At 34.4% G+C, this 27,152-nt stretch overlaps 1 protein-coding gene across 1 annotated transcript in view; it reads right to left on the reverse strand.

The window, feature by feature from the left end:
- Nucleotides 1-27,152, reverse strand: part of SGCZ (sarcoglycan zeta) — a 212,070-nt gene that overhangs the window by 38,082 nt on the left and 146,836 nt on the right. Inside the window, exon 3 of the mRNA XM_054565801.1 lies at nt 15,388-15,475. Within this exon, the coding sequence (XP_054421776.1) occupies nt 15,388-15,475 (88 nt within the window). The remainder of the gene's footprint in view (nt 1-15,387; nt 15,476-27,152) is intronic.

Here is a 27,152-nt window from a genome sequence, read left to right on the forward strand (position 1 = left end):
CTTTCCTTTTCCGCAAATGGAAAACAGTAAGTATATGTAATTGAGCACATATTGCATTGTTGTCAATATTTATGTTTAAAGTTAATATATTAGGCTATATGAAACTAAATTCTTTATATCCTAATATGGCTGTGTTGCTCTTCTGTTTTGCATGTTCCTGACATCATGTGTTCCCTAGGTTAGGTCAACTCAGGATCCAGTTGTACAGAGGGGAGGTAACGTGTAGTTTCATGTTATCTCAACCAGTGAGGCTGCCCCATTGCCAGAGAGCAATATGCCTGATGACCCTGGGTAAGTTCTGTATTTTATTAGTTGTCCAAAACACCAACTTGCTAACTAAATTATCGAAACTAAATGTTCCCTGAGGTATATCTCTGAGGAAATTTATGTCAACAACTCCAAATTCAAACAAAGAGTAGTTAGGGAAGGAACAAGTGAGAACTGGCAGGAAAAAGAGAGAAAATATGTAACCGAAATAATAGGTTCCATAAAAGGATTGAATAGTTGAATACATACCCCACTATTTTCTCTAATTCATTGTTAGTTTAATGTTTTATATATTCTTCAAAAGGAAGCATACCAAAACAAGAACTAAATAATTTCTTGTTCCCCTCAGAGACCATCTCATTGTCTTTTTAAACCGTCCTTATTTCTGTCGGTCACACACAGGAGCCAAAGTCATGTTTTGATGACAAGCAGAGCTGCTCTAATAATTTATCTACTGTCTGCATTTTCTATATACATTAAATCAGTCAAACACATGAATTGGAAAATTTTTTTAAATAAAAATCTCCAAAGGAGTTAAAACAATATATTACCACAGGCCCTTTGGTATGATTTAGTACTGATTTAAAGAAAACAAGGTAAAGATCAAAATGAGGACGTCTGATTATCCCTGGCGTGTTTTCCTCAAGCATGTCATGATGAATATTTTTTTTGTCTGTAGAACTCCAATTTTTTATTTGTCAATACTTTCTAGGCTTTGAAAAAGAGTATTATTAAATTAGAAATTCCCATGAGAAAAAACCAAAACAAGATTTAAAACACTCAAATAAATTCAGTGTTTTGAATTTCCAGATTTAGGATTATTACGGGCAAAAAAAACAAACAACAGAGTTTGAAACTAAAAAAAAGCTGCTTTTATGATATATAAGCACTGCACTTTATTTCACACTGTGTGTCATAAAAACACACATGTGACGTGTCCTCTGTGCTCAGGGAGGAGAGAAGCAGAATGAGTGCGTGGTCACCAGGGCCTGTCTGGAGGGCCTGTCTGGAGGGCCTGTCTGGAGTTCGCAATTCTCACAGGATCCTGCGAGAGAGATCTATTGTACCCCGTACCCTGAAAGCACCTGCATGCTCACACACACACACACACAGACACTGTCTTCTGCTTTCAAATTGGAGGAGGAACCATTCTCCCTTCAGGAAGTAAGGCAGCTACGGGAACCCCGAGGTTACATTCTCCATCGCGTCCCTGCCTGAGGCTTCCATCCCATGTCTAGACCAACGCATAACAATTCCTCAGTAAAAGTTTGTTTTTTAACTGAAATGATTTCCACTTCTTTTCATCATTTGTACTTTTGTGTCTTGTTTATCACTCCCTCACCCCTCATCCATCTATACTGCCCCTACAATTACACACTATTGGTCTCCATTGTCCTTTTCTAAAAGTTATAAAAAGTTACACATATAAAGATTATATAAAGTGTCACCAACGACTCAGAAAAATGAATAGTTTTTACCAAAATAGATGTAATCTTTAGTGTAGCCTTTCATTGATCCCATGTCCCCTCTCACTTGGGTGGGCTTCAAATGTCAACATTATCTTAAAATGAGTTTTTATCACTCCCATTTTATACCTTTGTCACTTACATAAGTATCTTTAAAACATTAAGTTTTGAATTATATATATGTATATAAGCACACGTGCTTACACATACCCCTTTATATTGTATTTTTTAGTGACTAGTTTTTTTTTATACATTATTAAATTTGTTAGATCCACTTATTTTTAACACATGTAGCTGTGGTTTACTCATCTCCACTATTTTATTCTATCATATGGACACACCACAAGCTAGTTGTCCATTTTCCACTGATAATCTTTTAGGTTGTTTCTGGGATATCAGAATCAGTAACAGTGATGCTGTAAATGTTTTTGTATAAGATTCTTTCTATACTTGGACAAGCATTTTCTAGGGTTTATACATAGGTGTGAGAAAGTACGGAGTGTACATCAAATGTAGTAGATAATAAGAAATTGCTCTCCAAACTGGTTGTATGAATTTACATTCCTACCAGAGAATGAGAGTTCCTGCAGCTCCTCATCTTTGCAAACTCTCCGTGTTATCAGACTTTGTAGTTTTTTCCAATCTGAGTGTATAAGTGCTATGCCACTATAGTTTCAGTTTACAATTCCCCGATTACTTTTGGAATAAACATCTTTTTTATGCCGCTGCTCTTCAATCTTCCTGACAAGAGACTCCTCACAGTCAGTCCATGGGGGCAAAGGGGGCTTACCCTCTCTAGAAGTGGTCCATTTCTTATCTTAGAGTAGTATTCTCTCTGACCAAAGCAATTAATTCACACATAAACACATGACAAACACCCTGATTTTTTACTTTATGTTTTGAAAGAGGCACAGTCTTCTTTTCAGATCACAGACGCTGACCATGATAGTAACTTGAGGCTTTTAAGTCTAGCTGCCACGTGGAAAAAGTCTGAGAATTCAGCCAATCAGCAAGAAAAGAACAGAAAGAGAAAGAGAATGACAGACACACTGTTGAATAATTGCTTACCCACTGGACGCAGTCAGAGACAAGCTGATCTACCCCCGGACTTACCAATTATATGAATCAATAAATTACTCACCATCCCCATGTTGAAGGAATAGTTCATAAATTCGGATTTGGCTTTTTTTAAGTTGCATTTTTTACTCTTTCTTTTCTTCATTATGTTTTTATGCATTGGTTCATTCTAATATACTTCATGAACATTTCCTCTAAATAATATGTAATATAACTTGTTTAGTTGTGGTAGTATAATTTGCTGATGTACTCAACTAATAATGCAATCTCATGGGTACCAATTAACTTTAAGTTCCCTGACAGATATCACAATTACTTTCTGCTCTATTTTCAAAAACATGCTCTTTTGACAATTAATTTATCATTTAAAGATCACATTGAAAGTCATCTTCACAGTATATGCCTTTACTTTTTTAATGTCATTCTAGGGGACTAGAATGTCTAGAGGTAATGCATTCTTGACAACATTACCTCTCAACAGAGTAACTCAATATTTTTACTTACACTACTTTTTGCTCTGTAATAATAATATGTATATTTTTTGTTGTTCAAACACATCTGTCTCCATTTTCCTGCCACCACTTTCCCCTGCTCCCCAACGCCCCCCATCCTTCCCCACTTTGCCTTTGTCCGTGGGGCCTTTATAAACATTCCTTGATTTGACCCTTCCCCTCCTATTCCCCGTTACCCACCTCCCTCCTTCCCTCTTATTACTGTCGGTTTGTTTTTTCTTTCAATGTTGCTGTTTATATTTTTCTTGCTTGTTTGTTTTGTTGATTAGGTTCCACTTAGAGGTGAAATCATATGGTATCTCTTTTTCACCCCCTGACTTATTTTGCTTAGTGTAATAATAATATTAAAGTGTTCATTTTAACATTCAGAATTTACATAGAAATTGTTTTATATTTCCTCTTAATAACAGTCAGCCTTGTCTTGTCTATGTACTTCAGTAAGATGGTATATTTAAGTGGAATGATATCAATAATTACATTTTAAATATAAATGGGCAAACACGAAACACCACAATAGAGCTTTTACAGTATGTCTCTCACAGAGTAGATTCCTGTCGTAAGTGGGAGTAGCAATCCTCGAAGAGACTACAGCGAGGACTGATGTCACTCAATGGAAACCTTCTTTTAGAGACTCAGCTCCAATGAGATGGTGCTTTTGCTAATATTTAGATATAAGTATTCTGGTTGTTGTTTTTTTTTTAATGAGAGCATTGACTTTCAGAAGAATTTTAACTTTCATGCATGTAAATCAATACATCTTCTGCAATTTTTGATGTACAGTATACTCTGGGAGACATTCTCCACACAAGATCAGATAACTCTTCTAATTTAAGTATTTTTCATTATTTGTTTCACATTTCAAATAAAACCATTACGTTATTCCATGGTCAATTTACTGTTTTATTGTTTAAAGATGTACAGATTTAACTCTTGCTCCTAATCTGTTAAACAATTAAGTCAATCTCATTTATTTAGTAATTCTTCCTCTCTTGTCCCCATTGATTTGAAAGGATATGTTTATCTCATATTGGAGTACTGTAGATACATGGTAACTTCCTTAGTTTTCTATCCCATTCTTTGTATTGCTTTTGATTTTTAAAATCCTAAATTGTATTAGTTACTGTGCCTGTAATATTTGATGTAACACATATTAAAATTCTCAGCTTTTCATTGATTTATATTATTTTGGAAATATTTTACCCATTAGTATTTTCATTTGAATTGCTTTACATTTAATAAGTTAATTTGGGGAAAACCTGATTACTTTAATAGGATGTATATTCTAGAGTTCACATTTTTTTATGTCTATTTTCAATAAATAACAATGTAAAACTATACAATTAATAGAAGGCATTAGTCACTATTCATTTTTATGTTCCTATAAAACATTCACTTCTAGAATAGATTATTGCTACCCGAATTAATGAGCTGTTGGAATGTCAGAAAACTAAGACAGAACAAATATAAAATCTTAATGTCCTGTCAGAGGCTGGTTAAAGGGCCAGATGCTGTGGGTAATTTAATTGTGCTTATCGCCCAGTGGCGGTCCTGTGAATGTCACGACATGTGAAAGCACCTGCCCACGCCGATAAATCAAGTGATAACACTTCATAACCTTAAAGTGCTAGAAGTAAACATTACCTTGAATGATCGCCATCCAATAAAAATTACTGTATGTCTGAATAAATCTTTTCTGGTGGTTTTCCTATTAAGACAGTAATACTACTATTACTAAAAATAATAGCAGCTAGCACATCTGTAATGGTTAACGTGTGCTAAGAACATCTCTTACATCAACTTACTTCATGACCAGAATAATCCAACACGACAAGCAGTGTCACTATGCCTGTGTTACAGTTCGGGAACTCAGGCACAGAGAGGTTAACTTACTTGCCCAAACCACACAGCTGGTAAATGCCAGGGTTCCTGCCCTTCATGCCGAGGCTCGTCTGCTTCCCAGGACACTTTGAACTGATGCTGAACTCAGCAGTAGTTGGGTCCCTGAGATCCTCCTGGGATCTCAGACTGAGGCCTCAATTTCAGGGTATGAAGGGTCCGTTCCTCCTCCCCCTCAACAATCTTGTCCTTATACCTTCTTCATTCTCATGCCGGGGTCCCCTTCAAAAGGACTACTGTATACTTTCTGCACCCAATTGGTCACCTGCTTCCAGGAACCCGGAAGGAGGTCGTGTTAAATACACTTTTATCCTCTAGATATGTTCTACTTGTACACATTCATCAGTTTATTTGTCACATCACAAAGCATATCTTCAATACACTGTGCAACTCTGAGAAGACTTTTAAAGTGACTGTTCGTAACAGAAAATGTCCACAGTTTTTGGATTTACATGGAAAATAATACAATATGGACCCAACTAGTTTTTCAAGTTTAAACCTAGTTCTTCCTTATGCAAACTACCAGTCCAAACAAACAGATAATCATTAGACTGAATAAAATAGATGTTGCTTTACTACATCCAGAATATATTTACAAGGGGGTGGAAAGGAAAAGGACAAAAGAGACCGTGGCTCACACTGCAGTTAAGTTTTAGTATTCTCCTCGTCAGCAGATAAGATAGCTCTAGGGATTATGTGCCATAAACCTAGTGGCAGGTGCAGAGGAAATAGCTCTAGCTCTGGAGCTAGAGCGATGCAGCAGTAGTGAGCTGGAAAAGAATGTATACTTTCTAATCGGGCCTCTCATGGCTTTGCGCCAGAACTCACAGTCACTGTGGGTTATACAGCTTTGTGTTTCTTGAAATACAGCCATACGTGAAAGCTCATTTATGCTAACTACTATTTCTTTATTTTGATTACTTTAATGTGTCCACTACACAGCAGTTTTTAGAAAAAACATATAAATTCAGATTTATGGAGGTTCTGACATGGAAAAGCTTTTATTATGTTACATAAAATTTAAAAAAAATGACCAGGGGGAAGAGGCATGATGAAAGAGAAAATGGAAGGAGGCCAGAAAATCCATTTAAGATCCTAATCATTATTAAATCATTTTCAGTACCATGTGATGTTCTTGCTTTGAAGCACTTATTAGAATCTCTTTCAAAACTGTTTATTGTTATTTACACTGTAGCCCTACTAACATTTCCCTTAGTCTGGTACATTTTCCACACGGAAGAATTTCTTGGTCTATTTTGAAAGGCCCGTTTGCTGTTCATCATTTTCCACGCTCAGTCAGTGACCCCAGGTCTTCTACTGGAGACCAAATCAGCCCACAGCACCTCTTCCGCCTCCACTCCAAACACGCTCTCCTTTGAAGCTCCTTACCCCTAAGAACCAGAAACTACACAACGGAGTCTGTTTCATTTTCAATAGTTTTGCCTTGTTTGCATTCATCTCGTTCCCTTTGTTGTCGATGTGATTTTGACAGATGGATGCCAAAGGTAATTCCTGTTTTCACTGAGCTTTAAGGAGGTTCCTCAAAAGCTGAGGTGACCTTTTTTAATGCTGCACTCAGTGGGCTATTCTAAATGATCGGTTGACTATGGGCAAGAAAACAGAAACAGGAGCTCTATTTTGAAGGGAGACCGATTCGCTTCATTAATTTTTTTTTTTTTAAAGCGTCTGTGTGATCTTGTTAACTTCACAGGAAACAAGCAAACTTTTCCAGAGTGGCTTGTGCATTTTCTATTCCAGCAGCAGCGTGCATGAGAATTTCAGCGGCTCTCATCCACTTGGTGCTGTCGGTATCTTTTATTTTAGTAATTACAGTTATTACTGCTTATGATTTCTCAGAGCTTTTAATGTGAAAACATGTATAATTGATGTCTTAGTGTATGATATTGAAGGCTTTATTCTCCAGCTATAATAGCGAAGGCTTTATTTCCCACAAAGCTCCACTGTGGCTTAGGTTATTGATACATTTAATGATCCAGTTAAAAGTAAAAATTGAGCGAGGAATAGGGCTGCAGGTGAAGAAAAAAGCTGACCCAATCATGAGGACTCAGGAAGAAAGAGTATGGGGACAGTAGGCTTATTTTTTAGACCCACATACTCCTTAGTCCTCCAAAATAACTTGCATCATGATTAGTCTGTAAGTTATTTTCAGTAGTCTTTGTAGAATAATACAAAATGGCAAAAACCATGTAACATTAGAAATGAGAGATTTTTTTCTAAATATTGTGACATGAGAGAAGATGGGTTTTAAATATTATGAGATATTAACATGCATTAATTTCATGGAGGGGTTAAAGGAGGATAGAATATGAAATCTGCATTAGTTTGATGTGTTTGGGAGTGTTTAGAAAAGAAATCAGTGGACACATGGCCTCAGATGAAAGATTTAAAACAAGACACGCCAAAATTGGATCAATATATGAGGGAAGGTGTAAGATTCAATATTCTTGATTTTAGGCAAATATATGACAAAATATTAAAGTATAATGCTGTGGGAAAAGATTACAAGTAAATTCAGAGCTGATTAGATACTTTTATTGAAGAATTCATCTTAAAGGACTGAGAGTAATTTTAAGGTAGTCTTAAGAGATTTGGTAATGCTGTTAGGGAGTATATTGTCAGGAGTCCAGTGAATACTTGGAATCAAGAGTTGCTCTGGCTCACTTTTCCCCCCTACTTATGCTCAATTTTCTATTCCCACTGTGCTTTATTTTTCTGATGTATGCATTATCTGACTTGGAATGTCTCCAAAACTACACACAAGAATAGACGTGTACTCCTAAGTGAAATCTGGGGAAAAAGCTAATGTAGTTACTAGAACTAGACCATCATAAGTAATGGTGCCCTCCATTTATCTCCCTGTATCCACTGTTCAGGCCATTAGTACTGTTCTTCAGAAGGTGGCCTCCCCTGCCACCTTACCTAGGCCCCAAAACCAAGGTCCATCGTCTTCTGTGTACATATGGACCTCTAAGTTGTATTTAGCTTTCTACCACCGGACGTTTTCAGGTAATTAGTCCCATAACCTTACATTTGTGAACGGTATGCCCCATTAAGCAAATTTCCAAAGACAAGTTTCTTATTAAGGCCAACAAAAACTAGCATGTTCAATAAGTCAATTATATATGAAACTCAAATGCACCTGCAATTCTGAGGTCCCACAAATGGAGCCTCACTAAAAACAAAGCTTGGTTCAGTGTATAAACTATACACTCATTAATTTCAGGTTCATCATACAGCTACAGTGCTAACTAAATATCTAAACTATAAAGTAAGAAGCCACCCTTGTTATTTTTTTTACTTTATTTTACCTTTATACTCTGTAATTTATCTTTTTAATTTCATTACAACCTTTTTACCATTAAAATTTAAACACTGAACTATAGCCATAGCACATTTTTAATAATTTTATGTGATCACAGAATTAACAAAACAGTTGTCTCTTTAGTGCTTTCCTTGGTATTATAATGTTAGAAATCAGTAACAATTTCTTGTATCTTACTTATTGAAAAACTTGTAGTATTTCCTTTTATCACCATATAAAGACACAGAATGGCCCAGGTCATGCTAAGATGGTAGAACATGGCACCTTTAAAATGTGTCTTAATAGAATCGCCATTTCTCATTTTATCCTATATCCTCATTCCTAAATACTCAAGGCTAGATTTATCTCTGATAGCTAAAAGCATCATTACCAAAGACATATTTTGCAATATCTATATTTTGCCTGGACGAAAGGATATACACAGGCGTTTTCCTATCAAGGCGCTAGCATCCCTGACACTTTCAGATTAGCTAACCGTGGTCCTGAGATGTAGAGTCCAACACCTTGCAGGGATGGTCTTTAGGACCATAAACCAGTGCACCGTGGAGTGGAACTGGCCTCACAGAAGTGTGCTGACTGGCCGGTGACTAGAGCATGGGGACCTGGTAAAAGCAGGACAGAGCCAGCAAGGGCTGGAGGTGTCTCGGCCAAACCGCCTACTTCAGACTTTGGTCTTTGTCCTTCAGGAAGAAGAATCTTCAGTATTCCTTGATCTTGCACTCCTAACTCTACACATATTTCAGAAATTACTTTTTTGAGTTAAAGCATTTGTTTTGTTTGTAAGATAATAACAAACAGTAACCAACACCAAAAAGGTAGTGTAATGATGCAGGATGTTATGACAATGACATTAAAAAAACCACCTCTCATAAAACTTTTCAAAACATGTACATTATTGTCTTTTCTTCAGACACTGTAATTCTCCTTATACTTGAGTTACACTGATTCGGGGTCCTAATTTCTAAGAAGTCCATCCTCCTGTTTTCCCTAACTGATTAACATTAAAGTAATTAATAGTAGTTTAATTAATATAAATAAGTTAATATTAACAATCAACCCTGAAAATCAACAATGCATTTTTTAATCATTTAACACGTGTGTAAAATTAAACCTAAGTGTTTTCTTGATCTACTCTCCAAGAGTTACACAGGCTTTTCTGCATAAAATATTTATTCTTATTAAGTTGTCCCAGACCACTACAGCATTCTCTAAGTTAAAAAAAAAATGAGTCTATGACAAACACCATAAATTTGCGGTATGTGAGAATAATCTGTAACCTTCTATTTTTTAAATGTTCAACACCATCTGTAGTCAATTAAGCGGTTCCCAGGTGTTCACAGTAGTAATTGCTTTAACGCAAGATTACATGTCACTTTAGGGGTCTTTAAATATTTATTATAAAATCTTCATCTACATTTTCTCCATTTATTTAGGGACAAAACATGCTGATGTTTAGCATTTACAAAAATAAGCTGATGGGGCTTGCTGAATTATTTTATGTATAAAATTTCATAAAACATTCATAAAGCCAACATTTAATGAAAGGATAAAAGCGTAACAAGGATGTTGATTTAGTTGCGTTTACTTACATTCTTATTTCAAATCTAAAATATGGGCTTGTAATTTGTGGCTAAGATGTCAAACACTCAAATCAGATGTCATTTAGTCAAACAACTTTCATATACAAGGTCAGGCAGGAGTAGCGCCTGCTTGCGTGTGGTTGGTACGGAAATAATATGGGTGTACTAATTTATAGTATTAATTTGAACATTGCACCTAAAATGTCATATGGTGTGCTCGAGTGTGATTTTGTTATGTTACAGAATTACATGCTTATGATTTTGTAATAAAAAGGGATGTTATTTGTGCCAGACCCTGTATATAAAAAATATACTAATTTTAATGTAATTTTATACATTCGTACATTTTTATCTCATTAAAACTTACTATATTTTAAAAATGGATGTTTCATCCTGTGAACTGTATTAGTCATGTATACTGACTCAAAGTGAGAAGAAAACAAATCAAATAAAAATATTTCCCTTAGAATCCTACTGTGTCATTTTTTCTTATTAAGCACATCTTCTCTAGTCAGAAATGAAACAAATTTGATTTTTAGGTGTGTCCTTGGAAAAGGCGAAGAGCCAGTACAGCCACTTCTGTTCTGGCCCACCTGCTGCTCCCTCATCACCCCAGGTCCCTGACCAGTGCCCTCAGAAACCCCGGGGCAACAGATGCAAGCTCCTCAGGCCTCAGAAGCAGCCAAGGAGCTGACTGTCCTGCAGAAGCTGCCTCCACTTGTGTTCAGTATTATGAGGTGTTTACTTCACAAAATGTAAAATATAACAAGAAGAATGGTACTAAATGTAAATATCCCTGTGTTTAATTTTTTTTGGCCAGTAGCATTCTTTTTTATTGTCATATAGTTAGATTTATTTAAGAATGACTTTGAAGAAGTTTGAAGCATTAAAGAATTAGTGAAGGAAGACAAATGAGGGATTATAGGTTGTAATTGAGATTTTTATATAATTCGATTATGCCACCGATTTTTGATAAATGAAAATGAGAATATCAACAATGAGCAAATGATTCTGACAATAACAGCTAGTAGCTCCTAAGAATTAGTTGTTTTCCAAGTTTATTGAGCATTAAGCCAGGAGAATTATGATGAAATATGAGATTCCATTTGAAGCATGAGATTGTGACTTTAAGCACGCTTTAAATGTAAAATTTCAGAACGATGACACTCTAATTATTTAATATCCAATTAGTCTTAATGTTTTACTGGGATAATGATAGAGATGTGGCATCATGGGGCTTATTATGTTTACAAGACCAGACCACATAGCAATCCTTCTGGGTTGCTCAAACGACATTGTTTGTGACTGAAACTTAAATGAAAGATGCTACTAAACAAAACTAATTAAATACAAGGCTATCTTTACTCATTAATATTAGTTCATGTTCAACTTTTCAGTTTATCCTCCTTTTATTTTTATTTTCCTGCTGTAGACTGGTAACAAAGGACATAGGAGAGGGAAAAAATCTCATTACTTTTTAGCCATTACTTTATCGAAAAGAAACAATACTTTATGATGTAGTGTAAGAACAAGCACCATATAATTTCTTATTCAGGTTGGCTAAGAGATGTTGAAGGGCAATCATTTTGATGAAATTTATATTTTTTAAAACTATAATAATTTGTCTTTTCTATTACAGATCAATGTAACATTGTTGGCAAATAAAAGATAATTATCCCAAAGATGTTGGAAAGGTCACCATTAATTAGCAACTCAAATTACTATAGGTTTAATTATTACTCTCATCAGTTTTATGAAAAAAGTCTATATCAAAACTACATAATATTTCATATGCACTGTCCTAAAGAAATTATTTTTATTCTGTATGTCACATTGTAGCAGTTTCCTAAGAGAACATAAGCTTCACAAAAATGGTGTATAATTGACATTTTATCCTTGTTATTTGATGAGATTGTCCTGCAAAATATAAAATATGCTATCAACACATGAGCTTTTAACACCTAAAATCATACCCTTTTTTGTCACATATAAAAAAGGAATGCCCTGCCAACATAGTCATTATCCATTAAAAAAAGAGAGATTTTGACTTGGATAATAATTCTGATATGTGTTTAAGAAAGTTCTTGTTTTTTCTTTAAGAAATTTGACCTCCTGGGAGCTTGCATTTTCTTTAACCACTTCTGTACAACAACTTCATTCCTCTCTTTCAGCTTTATTCTAAAAAGAAAAAAGTGTATAAAGAAATCTTAAATTCATTAATCTCCTATAAAAAATTAGAAAATTAGATATCATGGGGAGAAGGGTATAGCAATATCAACAGAAATTTAACCTAAGGCATAGAATTTGATAAGAACACAAAAATATTTGTCAATTGATTTTTTTAACCAAAAATTTAAAAATGTTTATATTTAATTTTGAGTGAGCTGTCATACGTATAAAATCTTTTTCCTTGCATTTATTAAATTAGAAGTAATCTGGTTTTATAGTCTCAGAATGAGTCTGGATTAGAATTAACACAGTGGGTCTGTGAGGCCTTCAGTAACACGTGCCCCTTGCAAATTTAATCAGCAGGATGGTAGTCTTGTATGAAAAATAAGAAAAGATACAAAGGGAATGGATATTTACTTTGCTGACCAATCACATATAGAATTTTGGGGAAAAATGATTGCAGTAGCTACAGATAGAAGACATTTTTTTCCTTATATAATGGGAATAAAATGTAGAAAGATAATTCTGTCTGTCATGCTTTCTAATGGAAATTGATAGATACAGGGTAGATATTAGAATAGTTTTACTTAGAAAATGAAGAATAAATTTATTTTCCATAAATATTAGTCCATTTTTGGAAGTATATTTTTAAATATTGTAAAATAGTATCATGTTTATACTTTTATCAAGACTACACCCCTAAACAAAAATGGAAAGAAGTTAAAAAGCAGCAGGAAAAGAAGATTAAAACAGCTACTTTACATCAACACAACTAAAATTAAAGTCTTTTAAATACATTGCTTAAATTCATCCTATTATCTCTTCAACTTCTACGTAAAGAAATATTTATCCTGATACGATTAAAAAATTTTCTGCACACCAGATACACTTACCGTGATGTTTTGTAATACATCTTTGCAATGGTATTTTAATCCAACATATATTCCTCAACTATCTCAGAGGTACATTGGATAGAAAATCATTGCAAGATTTCTAAGTAATAGCAATGTATTTCTAACTAAAGTGATATAATTATTATAATCACCATAATCAAAATAATGACAGATTTGAAATATAATTGTCTCAAATTGTATATTTGAGATACTGAAATTGCCCTGATTCTTAAAATATTATTCTAAATAAGTGTCCTTATTTCTGTGTTAGAGATGAAAAAACTGACTCTCCAAGAGATAAATTACTTTTTGGTATCCCAGATGGTTTGACTCCAAATGTGAACACTTTGCTCCCTCCGCACTCCCCTTCTCTACAGCTTTCTTTGTTCTCTGTATGTTTATTGAAAAGTACCAAGCAAGGAAAAGATGAGGTCACCAACAGTAGGTCCCGATGACTAGGATGTTAAACAGTTTTTAGTTTAAGCATCAATGATTGAGTATATTTCCATCCACAAACATAGGCGGCTACATCATTAGCTTATTTAAAACTAAGCATAATCTTTCTCTCTTCACCCACCCTTTCTCTCTGTTTCTTCTTTTTTCTTTTTCTCCCTCAATCGGTACTCTGTTAAAATCAGTTTAAAACAGTGGTTGGAAATACAGTCACAATACTGTTATTCTTTATATTTCCTTCAGGAAAGCATACAACAAAATGCAAATGGTATTTGATTACCCCCCAACTGAACCAGTTGCTTTGTTCTACTAGCAATAGTCATGTAGCTACTGTATTACAGTGGACACTGGAATATGGTTCTTTGTGTTTAATTTACACTTAGGCATTTACACTAGGGACCTTTTCCTTTTTTAAATCATGAACAGAAATTAAAAGAAAGTTTTATCTATCTAAAGTCTTCTCAACATTAAGAAAATTATGACATGGAAAATCTGCCTGTTTAGGACTGATTCTTCAGTTCCAACATGATAGTATTGAAATGGCTTCTGATCATTTAAACTGAGTGCTTGGTGCTTCTGAAGCAGTTTTGTATTGACAGACATATTTCTTTTCTCTAATTTTTAATACATTTGCATAGCACTCTCCTTCCTAACTGATATATTTCTAAGTATCACAAGACACTTTCCAGTTACAGTAATATTGGATACTCACTGACCAACTCTTACCCTTTACAAATGTAAATAAAATTTAAGTATTATAAATAAAATGTAATTACATTTTTTGGAAATATATGCTAAAATATAGGTTCCACTCTTGGGTTCATTAAAATGAAAAACATATCAAAAAAGTATTTCATATACTTACAAAGGAAGTAGACAGAATCAAACTCATATTTATAAATCTCACCTTTAAATGTCACATTTTTGTGTAGTTAGAAATACTGGAAACATAAATCTGCATTAAAATGATGATAAACTTATTAAGATAAAGGTGACTCAGTCCTCAAAATTGTAATTTACCATTTGAAGTGTACTTTTACATACACACCCATATACAAACACAAACTACCAATAAGTGATAGGCAATTTTTCAACAGAAAAAAAATGTATTCACTTTTAGAATTTTAACAATTACACACAAAATAAATCTTTGTGTTACCTTACATAATTACAGCTGACTTTTAATTTGCCTTTCTTTCTACAAAAATTGAGCCAAATAGCTTCTGATAAAAATTGAATCAAAATGCCATGTCATATGAATCGCTAAAATTTTTGACAATATGATAAAACACTAATACTTTATCATTAACTTATATTAATTACTTCTGAAGCCTATAAGCCTTACATTTTAGACAATTCAACATTAAATTTATAGGTAATCACACATTTTAAGATGTATTATATTCAACAATTGTTATTTCTGATTTATATAAGCTGATATTAATATTTATTGGTAAATTATTTGCCTAACATAAAGGATAGACAACATAATGTATATTAATTCAGCCCCATAATAACACATTGACAACAGGAATAACTACCAAACAGAGGACGCTTTAGTTAGCCTCATGACAAATCAAATCGTATGTGAGATAATTGATCTGTCTAGTTATATGGGATGTGTAGTTGCATGTTAGATGAATGATATGCATTTGCCTTTTCCAGTTTAAACAACCACAGAGTTTTAAATGGAGTAAGATGGTACAAACAATTTTAGCCCAAAACACTCACCTACTGTCAGCTGTCCAGTTAACTGGCCCATGTGATTTCTTGCATTCACTGTTACATTCCTGTCAGACTGTAAGACCAGTGGACTATCCTGGGAAACATGTATAAAATAAAGAAATCAAATAAAAAATAGAAATATAGTCAAAACTTAATACATAAAATTATATTCCATTTGGGTATTACCAAAATTTCTCCATTTTATATTGGTTGAACAGTATAAAGAATACGGGTGCTTCACAAAAACTACTGTACAGAATAGGAATGTGTCTCCATTGGTAAATGGGCATTAACTGTTGGATGCAAGCATTTCCAACTTTACTGATTACTGTACATCACAAGCACAACATGCTCTCTCCTTCTCTCCTCCTAACGAAATGTATGCTTGCCTTTGGAGACATAGGAGACCTTATCCAACTGCGAAAGTCTCTTTTAAAGATGAACTTGCAACTTAGAGATCTCAGCTTAAATATAACCTTGTCGAAGTTGCTTCTCCTGAGGACTGTAACTATAGATTCATTTAACTCCCAAACTCCTCGTCTCCATTTTTTCTGTTCAAAGCACTTATCATAAGACAAATTTATTTTGCTCATTTGTGTGTTTATTTGTTTTTTTAATTTTGTTTCTGTCTCAAGAAAAAATGTCCATGGGATACACAATTATATCCCCACTACTTAGCATACTGCTGAAGGAAAGCATTTACTAAGTGCTTACTGAATGGATAAATAAATCTTCATAAGATAATAATAAATATTATCTTATTTACTCCATGTAGAGATTCCTTGTAAATCATAGAGTGATTTAAGTAAGGAGGTATATGGAGCATAAGATATTTGTCTGAGATTTCTCTTTTAGTATTTATAACCTTGATTGATTTTTTTTATTACCTGTTTAGTACTTAATAGTAAAATACTTTATTGAAGGACATTATCACTGCCTAAGGAACTGATATGTTAGGCTTTTACCACCACCTGTTTCAGAAAAGTAACTTACAATTGGCTACATTATCATTTTTTATGATCTAAAACATAAGCAGCCTGATTATTTACAGACTGTCCATTCGCTCACTCATTCAACAAATATTGACTGAGCCTCCCTAGGTATGATATAGTCCTAGAACCTTGAGACATTTCGGTATTCAGAATGGAACAATACCTGCCCTTATGTAGTTTGTAACCCAGATATTGAAATTCTAAAAATATCTCCCAACACTACCTTCACCACCAAGATGGTATGTCACTTCGATGTCAATGTAAATATACAAATACTTTCATATATAAGGCATATAAAAACTCTTTCAAGGTTAGGATCAGAAATTCGTGATTTCGGTATATACAGAAAGATTTATAGGCTTGTTTCTAAAGCTGTTTTGTGCCCCTTCAGCCTAGGCACAAGACCCTGAGCAGACATATACACAAAAGCACACACACATTTTTCTCTTACAAGTGTGCTTTGCTAATATATCTAAACTAAGCCTTGAATTTTAAAAACAGTTTTCCACATTTTGAAGATTGTGTTTGTTCTGTAAACGAGCAGAGCTGTACAAATACCACTATAGTAAAATTTTATTCCCTGCTTGTCTCTCATCACAACTCATTTCTTTTTGCAACACATCAAGTTACTTCTGCAGTTTTAAAAAATCTAATCATTTTTCCACAGACATATCTATGCTTCAGGTATTCATCTTTGAAGATATCTGAAGTATTTTAAATTAATCTCATCATTCATTTTGAGTAATATGTTGAAATTCTGTTTATGTGATAAAATGATAGCAACTTTTTCAATCATGTAAAAAGGATACAATCCTAAAACCATTTATAAATCTGAGAACAAAGACATTTCTAGGTAAAAATCAGTACCAAGAAAGTACCTCTTACCAAAAAAGGTTTACGTTTAAGAAGGTTTCATATCTTCTTTCTTGTGTTCATTTCTCCAAAGGTCTCTATATAAGAAAATCACTTTCACTAATCAATCATAGGTTTCTCCTCTGTCCTTTATATTCTCTCTCTTCATGTTCCTTTATATTATATTTCTGTGTTACAAAATTTTGAAAGCTAGCCTAGTTGCAGACTGTAAAATTCAGACAACAATACTTGCATCTAGCATATTTTTGCTGAGAATATAATGGGGAGAAAATTATTTGGTGGTCTTATCTCAAGGGGTAGGAATAAAACATATGTTCTGTAAAGACAAGTGGGTGGCATTTCATTATGCACAATGGAGTGGTATAAATATGTTTTTATTCCATTGGAGAAAGAAAAACATCATGTGTAGATTCAAATATCCTTCCTCTAAACCCGGAAATCCTCCATTAGCAGGTATTTCAGCTTTCTGGAGCTGACATGCATCTTGGCTGTAACTCCAGGAAATCTATTTGCCTTTTTTATGCTGCTCTTGAGACAAAGCAGGTAGGAGATCCAGGGAGAAAGGCAATGGTACCATTAAATGGGCCTAAAAACCTGCTTACATTTCCTTCACGCACACATTCATTAGCTGAGGATATGGCTGTAACTTTGCTGCTGGCTATAGAAAAACAACTCTGACGTGTTCTTCTCATTGTAATGCCTTTGTGGTAGGCTGTGCAATTGACTAAGAGGGAAAAATGGATCTTTTCTTTGTATTTCTATTGTGTTCACCTTTGTTTATCATAAATATTCACTGAGTACCTATGATGTGTCCAGCTCTTTGACAGTCAGTGGGTGTAGAACAGAAACAAAGGAGACAAACTTTCCTGTCTTATGGAGTTCATAAACTAGTAAACCAGACAGACAATGAACCAGATAAATAACAAACAAAGCAAAACAGAGAATGTTACAGTAACAAGCTGCTGTGATAGATACTTCTCTAAAAAGCATATGTTATACTGATGAGAAGATGTGTGTATATGTGTATAAGGTGTTATATTTATATAAGACACTTCAGATTCCTATATTCATTCTTTCAAGATTAACTATTAAACTGTAATAGAAATAGCTGTAGTAGAAGCAGCAGCTAGCATTTGCTGGCACTTAATCAGTGTCGGACCCTGTTCTAAATACTTTACATGTACGAACTCATCTATCGTGATACTTTTTGTAAAATTACCCATAATTAAAATCAAGAAATAAAGTGGTTATAGGACAGACGGTGGACACTGACTGATGTCAAATAAGTCTGCCAAATGCTGGCTGCTTGACTTAGCAAGTCACACATCTCTGCACGATGATTTCTCCCTCTGTAAATAGGGCAATGAGATATAATTTGTGGGGGTATTTTAAATGAAATAATGAGATAATATATAAAAAGGTGTTCAGGTGAGGGCCTAACCTTTGCTAAGGGCACTATTAATGTTTGCTTCTATTATTTATTCCTTAATGTATTCTGGTACTTTACCAATGATAGCACTGGCTACTACCCTTTCTGTTTTACAGTGGAGAAACTTAAGCAAAGAAAGTATTCATCAGTTGCTGTAAATCACGCAGCTAGTAAACAACAGAGGATGTGTTCAAACTCAGAAATTTGGATCTAGAATCTCTCCTGTCAAGCATTGTAAGACACTGTCTCTCTGGTTGGTAATTAATTTCTAGGCTTTCTAAAATGGCAAATCAAAATCTGAAAATCAATAAAAATATTGGAACAAAATACCATTTAAATTTGCTTTTGACATTCCAATCGCTAAGAAATACCCGATGCATACACTGCCTTACAGTGCCAGACAGGACCTCCACAGCACCATCATCCACCTCTCAGCCAGGCTGGTTCCGTTTGCTTCCTCAGGCCCTAGAGGAAGGGGGCGCACCCTGAGATGCCCTGTGCAGACACGCTTTAGAATATAGCACGTCTGAGAGCCTCTCTAATTGCTACCCTAAAAGAGAACATGAATTAATGATCCATGTTGTTCAGTGTAGATGGAATAAATTTGATATGTCATTTCTGAAATTTATACAATTTTACCTGAGCTTTACCTGGTAAGTTTTCTTATTCTCACTGACAGTAATTGTACAATTTTGCAATAAACCTACTGTATGACCCAAATATCCTATCTTCCTTTTTCTCAATATTGAATCAGCTATGTCAGAAATGTTTCTTAAATATACCTTTTCTTGTCTTTCCTGTGACCACTCCTGTAATACACTGGTAACCCAAGCCAAAATAACCACTTCTTTCTTAAATTGATTTTTTTTAACATCGCTTTATATTTTTAAATTTAAAAAAGTCTTGGAATGCTCAAACTAAAGCAAAGCAAAGCAAAACATTTATTGATTCATTCCCAGGATGAAAAAAATCACATTCTTAACATCGACGGTCCATCACAGTGTCATGCAGTCCTGCTCTTGTAGCTCTATTTCACATCCCTTCGCCATGTAAGAACTCCCCACATTTTCATGTTTTGGAAAATATGCCACTTCCGTGTGTTCTCATCTTTTGTTCTCTGTGCCTGAAATTATTACCCACTTCTCCATCAACTGGCAAAGGTATAGGTATTTTTAAAGTCTCAGGTCCCAGTTAATGTCCTCTGAGAAGCTCTCCTGTGTCTCCCAAGTTAAAATTCACCTTCCACTCTCCAGTGCCTCAGTCGGGGATGACGACAATACTTCTCAAGGACTTTTTGCCTTGTTCTGTTTTTTGTTTTGTTTTGTTGTGTTGTGTTTTGTTTATACCCCTCCTAAGACTGGACTGTCCCAGAATCAAAGTGTGTTGTCATTTTCTTTTATACATATGCACTTTTGAAAGCATAGTTTGTCTCATGCTTGGCACCCAGCTCATGTTCAATAAATGTCTGGGGAGTGAATGAAGTGAACCTTATGCATGTATAGCAATGCACTCAGGTTGCATGGGTTCACCTGGGTTTATGTTCAGATCACACAGAATTTATCAAGCTCTTGCTACTTTTTTCTTTTTTTGCCCAGAGTAAGGTTTAAAAAAAAATTTAAGTGGAACAAGTTATATCACGTTGTGATTTGATTTATATTCATCATCTCTGGCTGCCCAAGGCAGACACTTCATTACTTTCCCCAACATTTGACCCACTTAAAAAGCTGCAAAATAGGTAATTTTTAGAATCCTTTGGTTAATAAAACGATTACTTGAAATTCTGTTTCCTTCAGAATGCAAAGTACTTAATTGATGAAATATATATTTTAAAAGATATCAGTACTGATTATGAAAAGGAATATCTAGATCTGTTAAACTGGCTTTGCCAAATTACCTGTGTTCACGTTTTAACTTGAATGTGAAGTAGTTCAGGAGGAAGAGCACTTATTCATCAGTCAGCTTTTCTCTATTTCCACTTCCAACACATTTTTCTTTTGAAAATTTCCTCACTTTGTTTTATTTTCTGCTATAAATGATCTGTTCCTGGACGTCACTGCTAGGAATATATTCTGAGAACGTTCTGACTTCGGACCGCCCCTTGGCTCTTCCCTGACTCTCTCAAGCTCTACAGCAAACACAGCAGCGCAGACATCCTCCTCCTGAGGCCCTCCTCATCCCAGTTACTATCCGTGAGTGTGTTTCCAGAACAATGCAGCAGGGGCCGCCGTACGTGCAGCATCCTCTCTGCAAGGAGTCGGTGGCCATCTGCTACTTCCTGGAGCATTCACAGCGCGCCCACTCAGCCTTGAGCCCTGGGTAAGCTTAGGAGACTAACGCTTCTTGCATTGGTATTTTAAAAGGGAAAAGTACTGCCTCTACCTGAAGTAATAAAGATCCAGATCAATAAAGGACTACTATTGTTTTAATCAGATGACAGAAAATCCCCAGAACTCTCTTTCTTGTTCTTTCAGGTGATACCGGCAGCATCAGGGATGTTGTCTCCTCTTACCACCTTCTCATTGGATGATTCTGTTCCTTCCAGCAACCCCTTCAGCCTTTCTTCAGGCTGCCCTTGCCCTCAGCCTGGTTGGAGGGTGCTAAACTGCTCCTTCTAACGCTGGGACTCTGCTAAACCAGAACATTCATTAAGGGAGCCTGGCTGAGGTGTGCCCCAACCAACGGCATAGGGAGACCAGGCGTTGCTTTAGAGAGAATACGTACATTGTATCTTACTCTGGAGGGCAGAAGAAAGCTTTATAGCATATGGAAATACCTTTGGTTTACCCAATTTGCATGCTCTGAGAAAAACAAATAGAAAGTTCTCTTAAATCATTTATTTATATGGAAGAAGGAACTAATTAAGTCTTCTAGAAGTGGAACCACCCAATGGGGAGTTGGTAAATATTCCAGACCAAACACAGTAGGAAGCCTTTTCTGCTGGAGTATGCTAGGTATGCGTTTGTGTACCAAATAGACTTCGTGTTCCATGACTGCAAGGGATGAGGACGAATAGAAAGTTAAGCAGGCAGCTAAGCCTCAAATAAATTATTTTTACTTTACTTTGTTTGAAACTGGTACTGGAGAAAGGATATGAAGCCTCTGGACTCTAAAATATTGCAACATATTTTTTAAAAAATCATCTTTTCCATCTTTTTCAAATAAGATGCATAGAAATGTTTATGTTGAGGTGGGGAAAAGGGACAGGGGACTTAAAAGAAAAATTCCTTATTAGATTATTTTTCATAGAAATACCTTCATTTATAGTTAAGTTTCTACTAGTTGAAAAACATCTTTTCCTTTCTCTTAAAATCTGCTTGGTTTATGAAGTGCTTAAATTTTCTGAAAACATCAGGATCAAAGTTTTTGATTTCAGATATTTGTAGAATGAGTATATAAGCCTGCAATGTGCTGTCTTCTTAGCCTGAGTCTCCGAAGGTGTCCTAGAGCCACCTCCAGAGAGAACATGGCTCTCTAAATGTCTGCATAGATCTGAGCATTCAGTCCTACCCGTCCTACCGACACCACCAGAATGTGAAGTGAGAGATAAATGATTTTTGTATCTGAGTTAACCCAGGAGATAGCAGAGCTGTTTGCTACAGAAGTTTGCCTTTTCTGATAGAATGCCCTTCCTTCTCCTCTATAAGGAGCTGAATATCCCCGTGCCTCTGGTCACCTAAAACCCCTCACTGAGAACCCTGCACAAACTGTCATCTGGTCTTAGGTTTTCTTCATATTTCTCTTCCTTTAATAATTCTACTGACCTTTCTCATAACATGGTCCTACTTTCTTGAAGATCATTGTTAAAATAGAGATTGAGCTGTTAAATGATATACCTACTGGTGACGATATTTAACACTTTTTTTCTCTGTCAGGAATGTTAATCAGGTAGGCTTTATCTAGAACAGAGGGAAGCTGATTTTATCTTAAAGGGGCTGATAATAATATTTTAGGCTTTATAGGCCATGCAGTTGTTGCAACTAGTCAACTCTGTTTTTGTAGCTCATGAGCAGCCAGAAGCAAGACTTTGTGTTATAATAAAAATTTATTTTTAAAATGGCATCCAGTTGCAAATACGGTTTGCTGACTTGTGATTTACAGAATGAATTTCTAACAAATTTCAGATCTCCAAGTTATAGCTATTATGCACCCAATATTTTTCAAAACAATGCTAAATTATATAATATAATGATTTTACTTTTTGAGTAATTTTAAAGTAAATAATACATATATAGTGTTAACTTTATATACATTTTACTATAAGAATTCATATTAGAAAGAATTTCATGATGATAAATCTAGACGTAAATTTTACTTTGTAAAATTCTGCTTAGGCTCTTTTGTAATTCCAGAATTGATTATCTTTTATCAATTTTGGAAAATGATCATTTATTCAGTAATGCCTCAACTTTACACTCTTCTTCCCATATGGAATTTACATTAGGTATGTGATATATCTTCTTTTGTCCTATCTCTATGTACCCTTAACTCTCATATTTTCCATCTCCCCATGTCTCTGTGCCATATGCTGGATTACAGCTTCAGCTCTCCTGTGTATAATTCTCTCCAGCTCTGTTAGTGACCTGCTAAACTAGCCATCGAGTTATCAATTCATTGTTATAACTTTTATTACAAAATATTTTTGATTATTTTTCATAGCTGACTAGTCAAATATATTAGAATTGCTGCTATTTTAAATTTTCTTTTAGTATTCCACTATTTATTTCTTGTCCATTATTATATATAGTATTTAAATATTCTGTATCTGAAAATTCCAATCACTGAAGTAATTAAGAGGTCTCAGTTAGTGAATCCTTGTTTCTGTTGTATCTCGCATGTGTTAGCCCATTTTTTGTTCTTTCTGTGTTATTTGTTTATTTAGTTCATAGTTAATATGCAGGGATCTCCAGGAGCCAAGATTAAGGAAGAGAGGCTTTGCATTTGCTCTTGCCAGGCGACGGAAGGCAGGGCAGGTCTGGGGAGGTAATACGACACAGAGGGGCATCCGAGGTTCACATATCCTCAAGGGTACAGACTTTTTAACTGCAGTGGCCTTGCAGTTCAGCTGGCTATGAATCACCAGGCTTCAGATTATAGGTATTGTTAATCGTCACTAGGGAAATTCTGATTTCAACTTTCACATCCTACTATTCTTTGAGCTTGCTGTTTTTTATTTATTTTGGACTTATGGTTTATCCGTTATCTTTTGTAAATTTAAAATTCAATTAAATACACCTTTTGGTAATTTATGGCACATCTCAGTCTTCAGTGGGATTTTATTTGAGAATATAGTGTGTGTAAATTCACTAAAAGTCAAAGTCCTCATTATATATACCATTTTAACATAAAAATAAACTTACTATCCATCATAAATATATAAAAGAAGATTAAAATATAGATATGAAGGTTGAGAAAGAAATAAATGTAAAATAAACTGCACATTTTAAGGAGAATATAATAAGTAAATTAAAACTTAGAGAACAAATTAGTACTTAGAAACATATCAGATCCTACTTAAAAAGTGTGTTTTGGTGTGTGAGCACACATATAATTGCTAGAGTAGAGGCAAATTAATAAGCAATTGTGTCATATTGCTCTATGATAATTGCATAGCACTCATTCTGTCTGGTTACCATTTAGTGTCACCCTTAAAAATAGATTTAATTACTAAAATTTTCAGAAAGACTAGTGGAGTTCATACATGAAGAAAGTCATGTTTGTGTGTGTGTCCAAAGCTGATCAGGTGTATTCATAAAAAGTTTTTTTCCACAGAGAAAAAAATAAGTTGTTTTACACAACAAGTTATCTATATTAAAACTGTAGAAACAGGGAAGGATTTCCAAGTGTAATAAATGAACTAATTTAGTATTAGTAACTGTTGAATGTAAGGGATTTTTCTATTAAAGCACAGAATTAGTAACATATGAGAAATCAGTGAACACTATTTTAGTTGATAAATTATCATAGGATTTCTGAATTCCTATTTATGCATAAAATCTGTTACAGGGTTTCTCAATTGTTCTGTTTTCCATAAAAAATAAAAGACAGATGTCATCTGAAGAGCAAATACACAGAGGAAAAACACATAAAATATTTATGTTTTTATTAAAACAGTACTTCTTCCAAAGAGATATTAAGTGTGTTATAAACTTAAACACAATGTTAAATTGGGCACTAAAATCTATAAACAGAGCTAAAGGCCTTTTAAATTATGAGAAACAAATGTTTCTAAACACATAAAGTGTTGGTTGTTGCAACAAACTTGTTGGTGGAGTTCAATCCCAAATTTTACCTTGACATTCCTGGCAATTAGGGTAAATTAATAATGTTACACTATAAAATTTTCATTGCCCGATAAAAGCAAGCAAATAAATTTACAGGGAGAAATATTTTCCCTCGTTACTAGCGTTTAATTTCCTCTCTCCGAGAAGTTTAAATATGATCATTGAAAGCATTTGTTTCCAAATTCAGGCAGAGCGCATGGTTCCCTGCACCATCTGCCCCAAGGCCTGCCGGACCGCAAGCTTTTGGGAGCCAAGCGCGGGCACTAAGGAAGGAGTCGGCGCTCCTGCTGGTGTCAAAAAGCGGGGGAAGATGGAGAAATACAGGAATGAATAAGTGAACAACGTATAAAAGACAGATTTTAGAAATTGAGTACAGCTGTTAAATTTTATCTCCTACTACTTGTGTGTAATAAAAATATATCAATGTGCTTTCCATTAATGATTTATATTAATAACATACAAAAGACAAACCTTCTTCTATTTATTCTGCTGAACGTATTTAGAGGTAGAATGACCGTGTATACTCAACATTTTAGAAAGTGAAAGGTATAATTTTTATCTGTAAGAGGAATTTGCAATGTCTGGTAGTAACTCAATTAGGTACATCTTCAATTTTGCAATAAACATCTAATCGGAAACCAACTAACTTGCAAGATATTGTTAGCCAGCCATTATAGTTATTATAGTTTCTCTCACTTTTTGGGGAGCATACCTAAAAGGCTTTCCAAAATAAATTAAATGATTGTTCATTATATCTGTTATTCTTTCCCTAAAAGATACTGTGTTAAATGCAATATTCTTTGAAATGTGTTGGAGAAGTTTGCAGAGAGTTGAAGGAAGATGCTTTTATTTGCCCCAAGTATATCTCTGCAGCTCTCTTAGTTTTTCTATTATATACATTGAATAGATGCATTCAGTCTAGAAGGGAGGGGCAGGGGGGAAAAACTGAAATCTCCAAATGGAACTTGTCTGCACCATTGTACAAGATACTGAACTCAGAACACCTCTATTCTCAGTATAACTTGCTTCATGCTTAATATAACATCCGTCATGCATCTATATCTGACCATGAATTTTTGATACCAGTTTTGAATCTCTATCTCTCTCTTTTCTTTTTGGTCTCCTTGAAGGATTTTAAGTCTTAAAACAATGCACCTTAGATAAACAAAATCTATATTTACACAAATACCTCACTTTGTTTTCACCAACTCATTTAAAACTCTCCATTGAATGAGAATCCCTAAAAGTTTTCGCATAACCACGTTAACCTAACAAACTGTTTGTCTCATTTCTCAACCACATGCACCCACTCACAACAAATCTGAATGATCATCTTTCAAGTATTACATAGAAGTTATGCCATCAACTGTCTGATATAGACTCCTGCTACAATCTCAGCAGAGAGGTGTCCTTATAGAAGATTCTTTGAAAGATGTATTCTTCTGGCTATTTTATATGTGTGGATTGAGTGAGGCATATATAAAACATTATTCCTTTATTAATCCCTCTCAAAAATAAATTTTATTTAACTCTGCTTAAAAATATTTATTTTAGCTGTTATGGATGATGCAATATAAAGCCCCAGTAAACATGCTTCTGCTTTTACTCTAAAACATTATATAAATTTTTACATTATCTACTCTTTCATTTCATGATCTCCTTATGAAATTCTAAACAGCAACTTTTTTGGGGGGGGCAATGTATGCTAAGAAGAGCTTTGCTTTCTTTAATTAACTGGTTGTGTTCCTTTATTTTAGAAATTAAGATCATGTACCTATTACGTTTTATTTCTCTTTTTCTTCTTGAAGTCAAAATTGAAGCTGAAGGATAAAAACTATGCAAGGATGAGTTTTATTTTTTTTCATATCTTCTCCTGTTTTTATTCTAAGTTTTCTTCAGTCCAGCACTTCTTGGTATTGTTTTTGATTTGTTTTGTTTTGTTTTTGTGTATTTTCCTGTCATTTCCACTATGGTTTCTAGAGTAAGTAAAGTATAAATACAAAAATAATGTATGATACTATAAATTATATTAATATGTATATGCACATATTTAACATGACATAATGAATGTGGTCAGCGTTTAAATTAATATCAAGCAATGCTGAAAGTCTAAATATAAGTACAGAGAGATATAAAAGGATATAGATATAGCTAACAATTAAAGATCAATAAAAGAATAATTTGCTTCAATATCTT

Source organism: Pteronotus mesoamericanus, unplaced genomic scaffold (genome assembly GCF_021234165.1).
Source record: "Pteronotus mesoamericanus isolate MK-2021 breed Mesoamerican mustached bat unplaced genomic scaffold, CSHL_Meso_final contig_169, whole genome shotgun sequence".
Taxonomy (NCBI): Eukaryota; Metazoa; Chordata; class Mammalia; order Chiroptera; family Mormoopidae; genus Pteronotus; species Pteronotus mesoamericanus.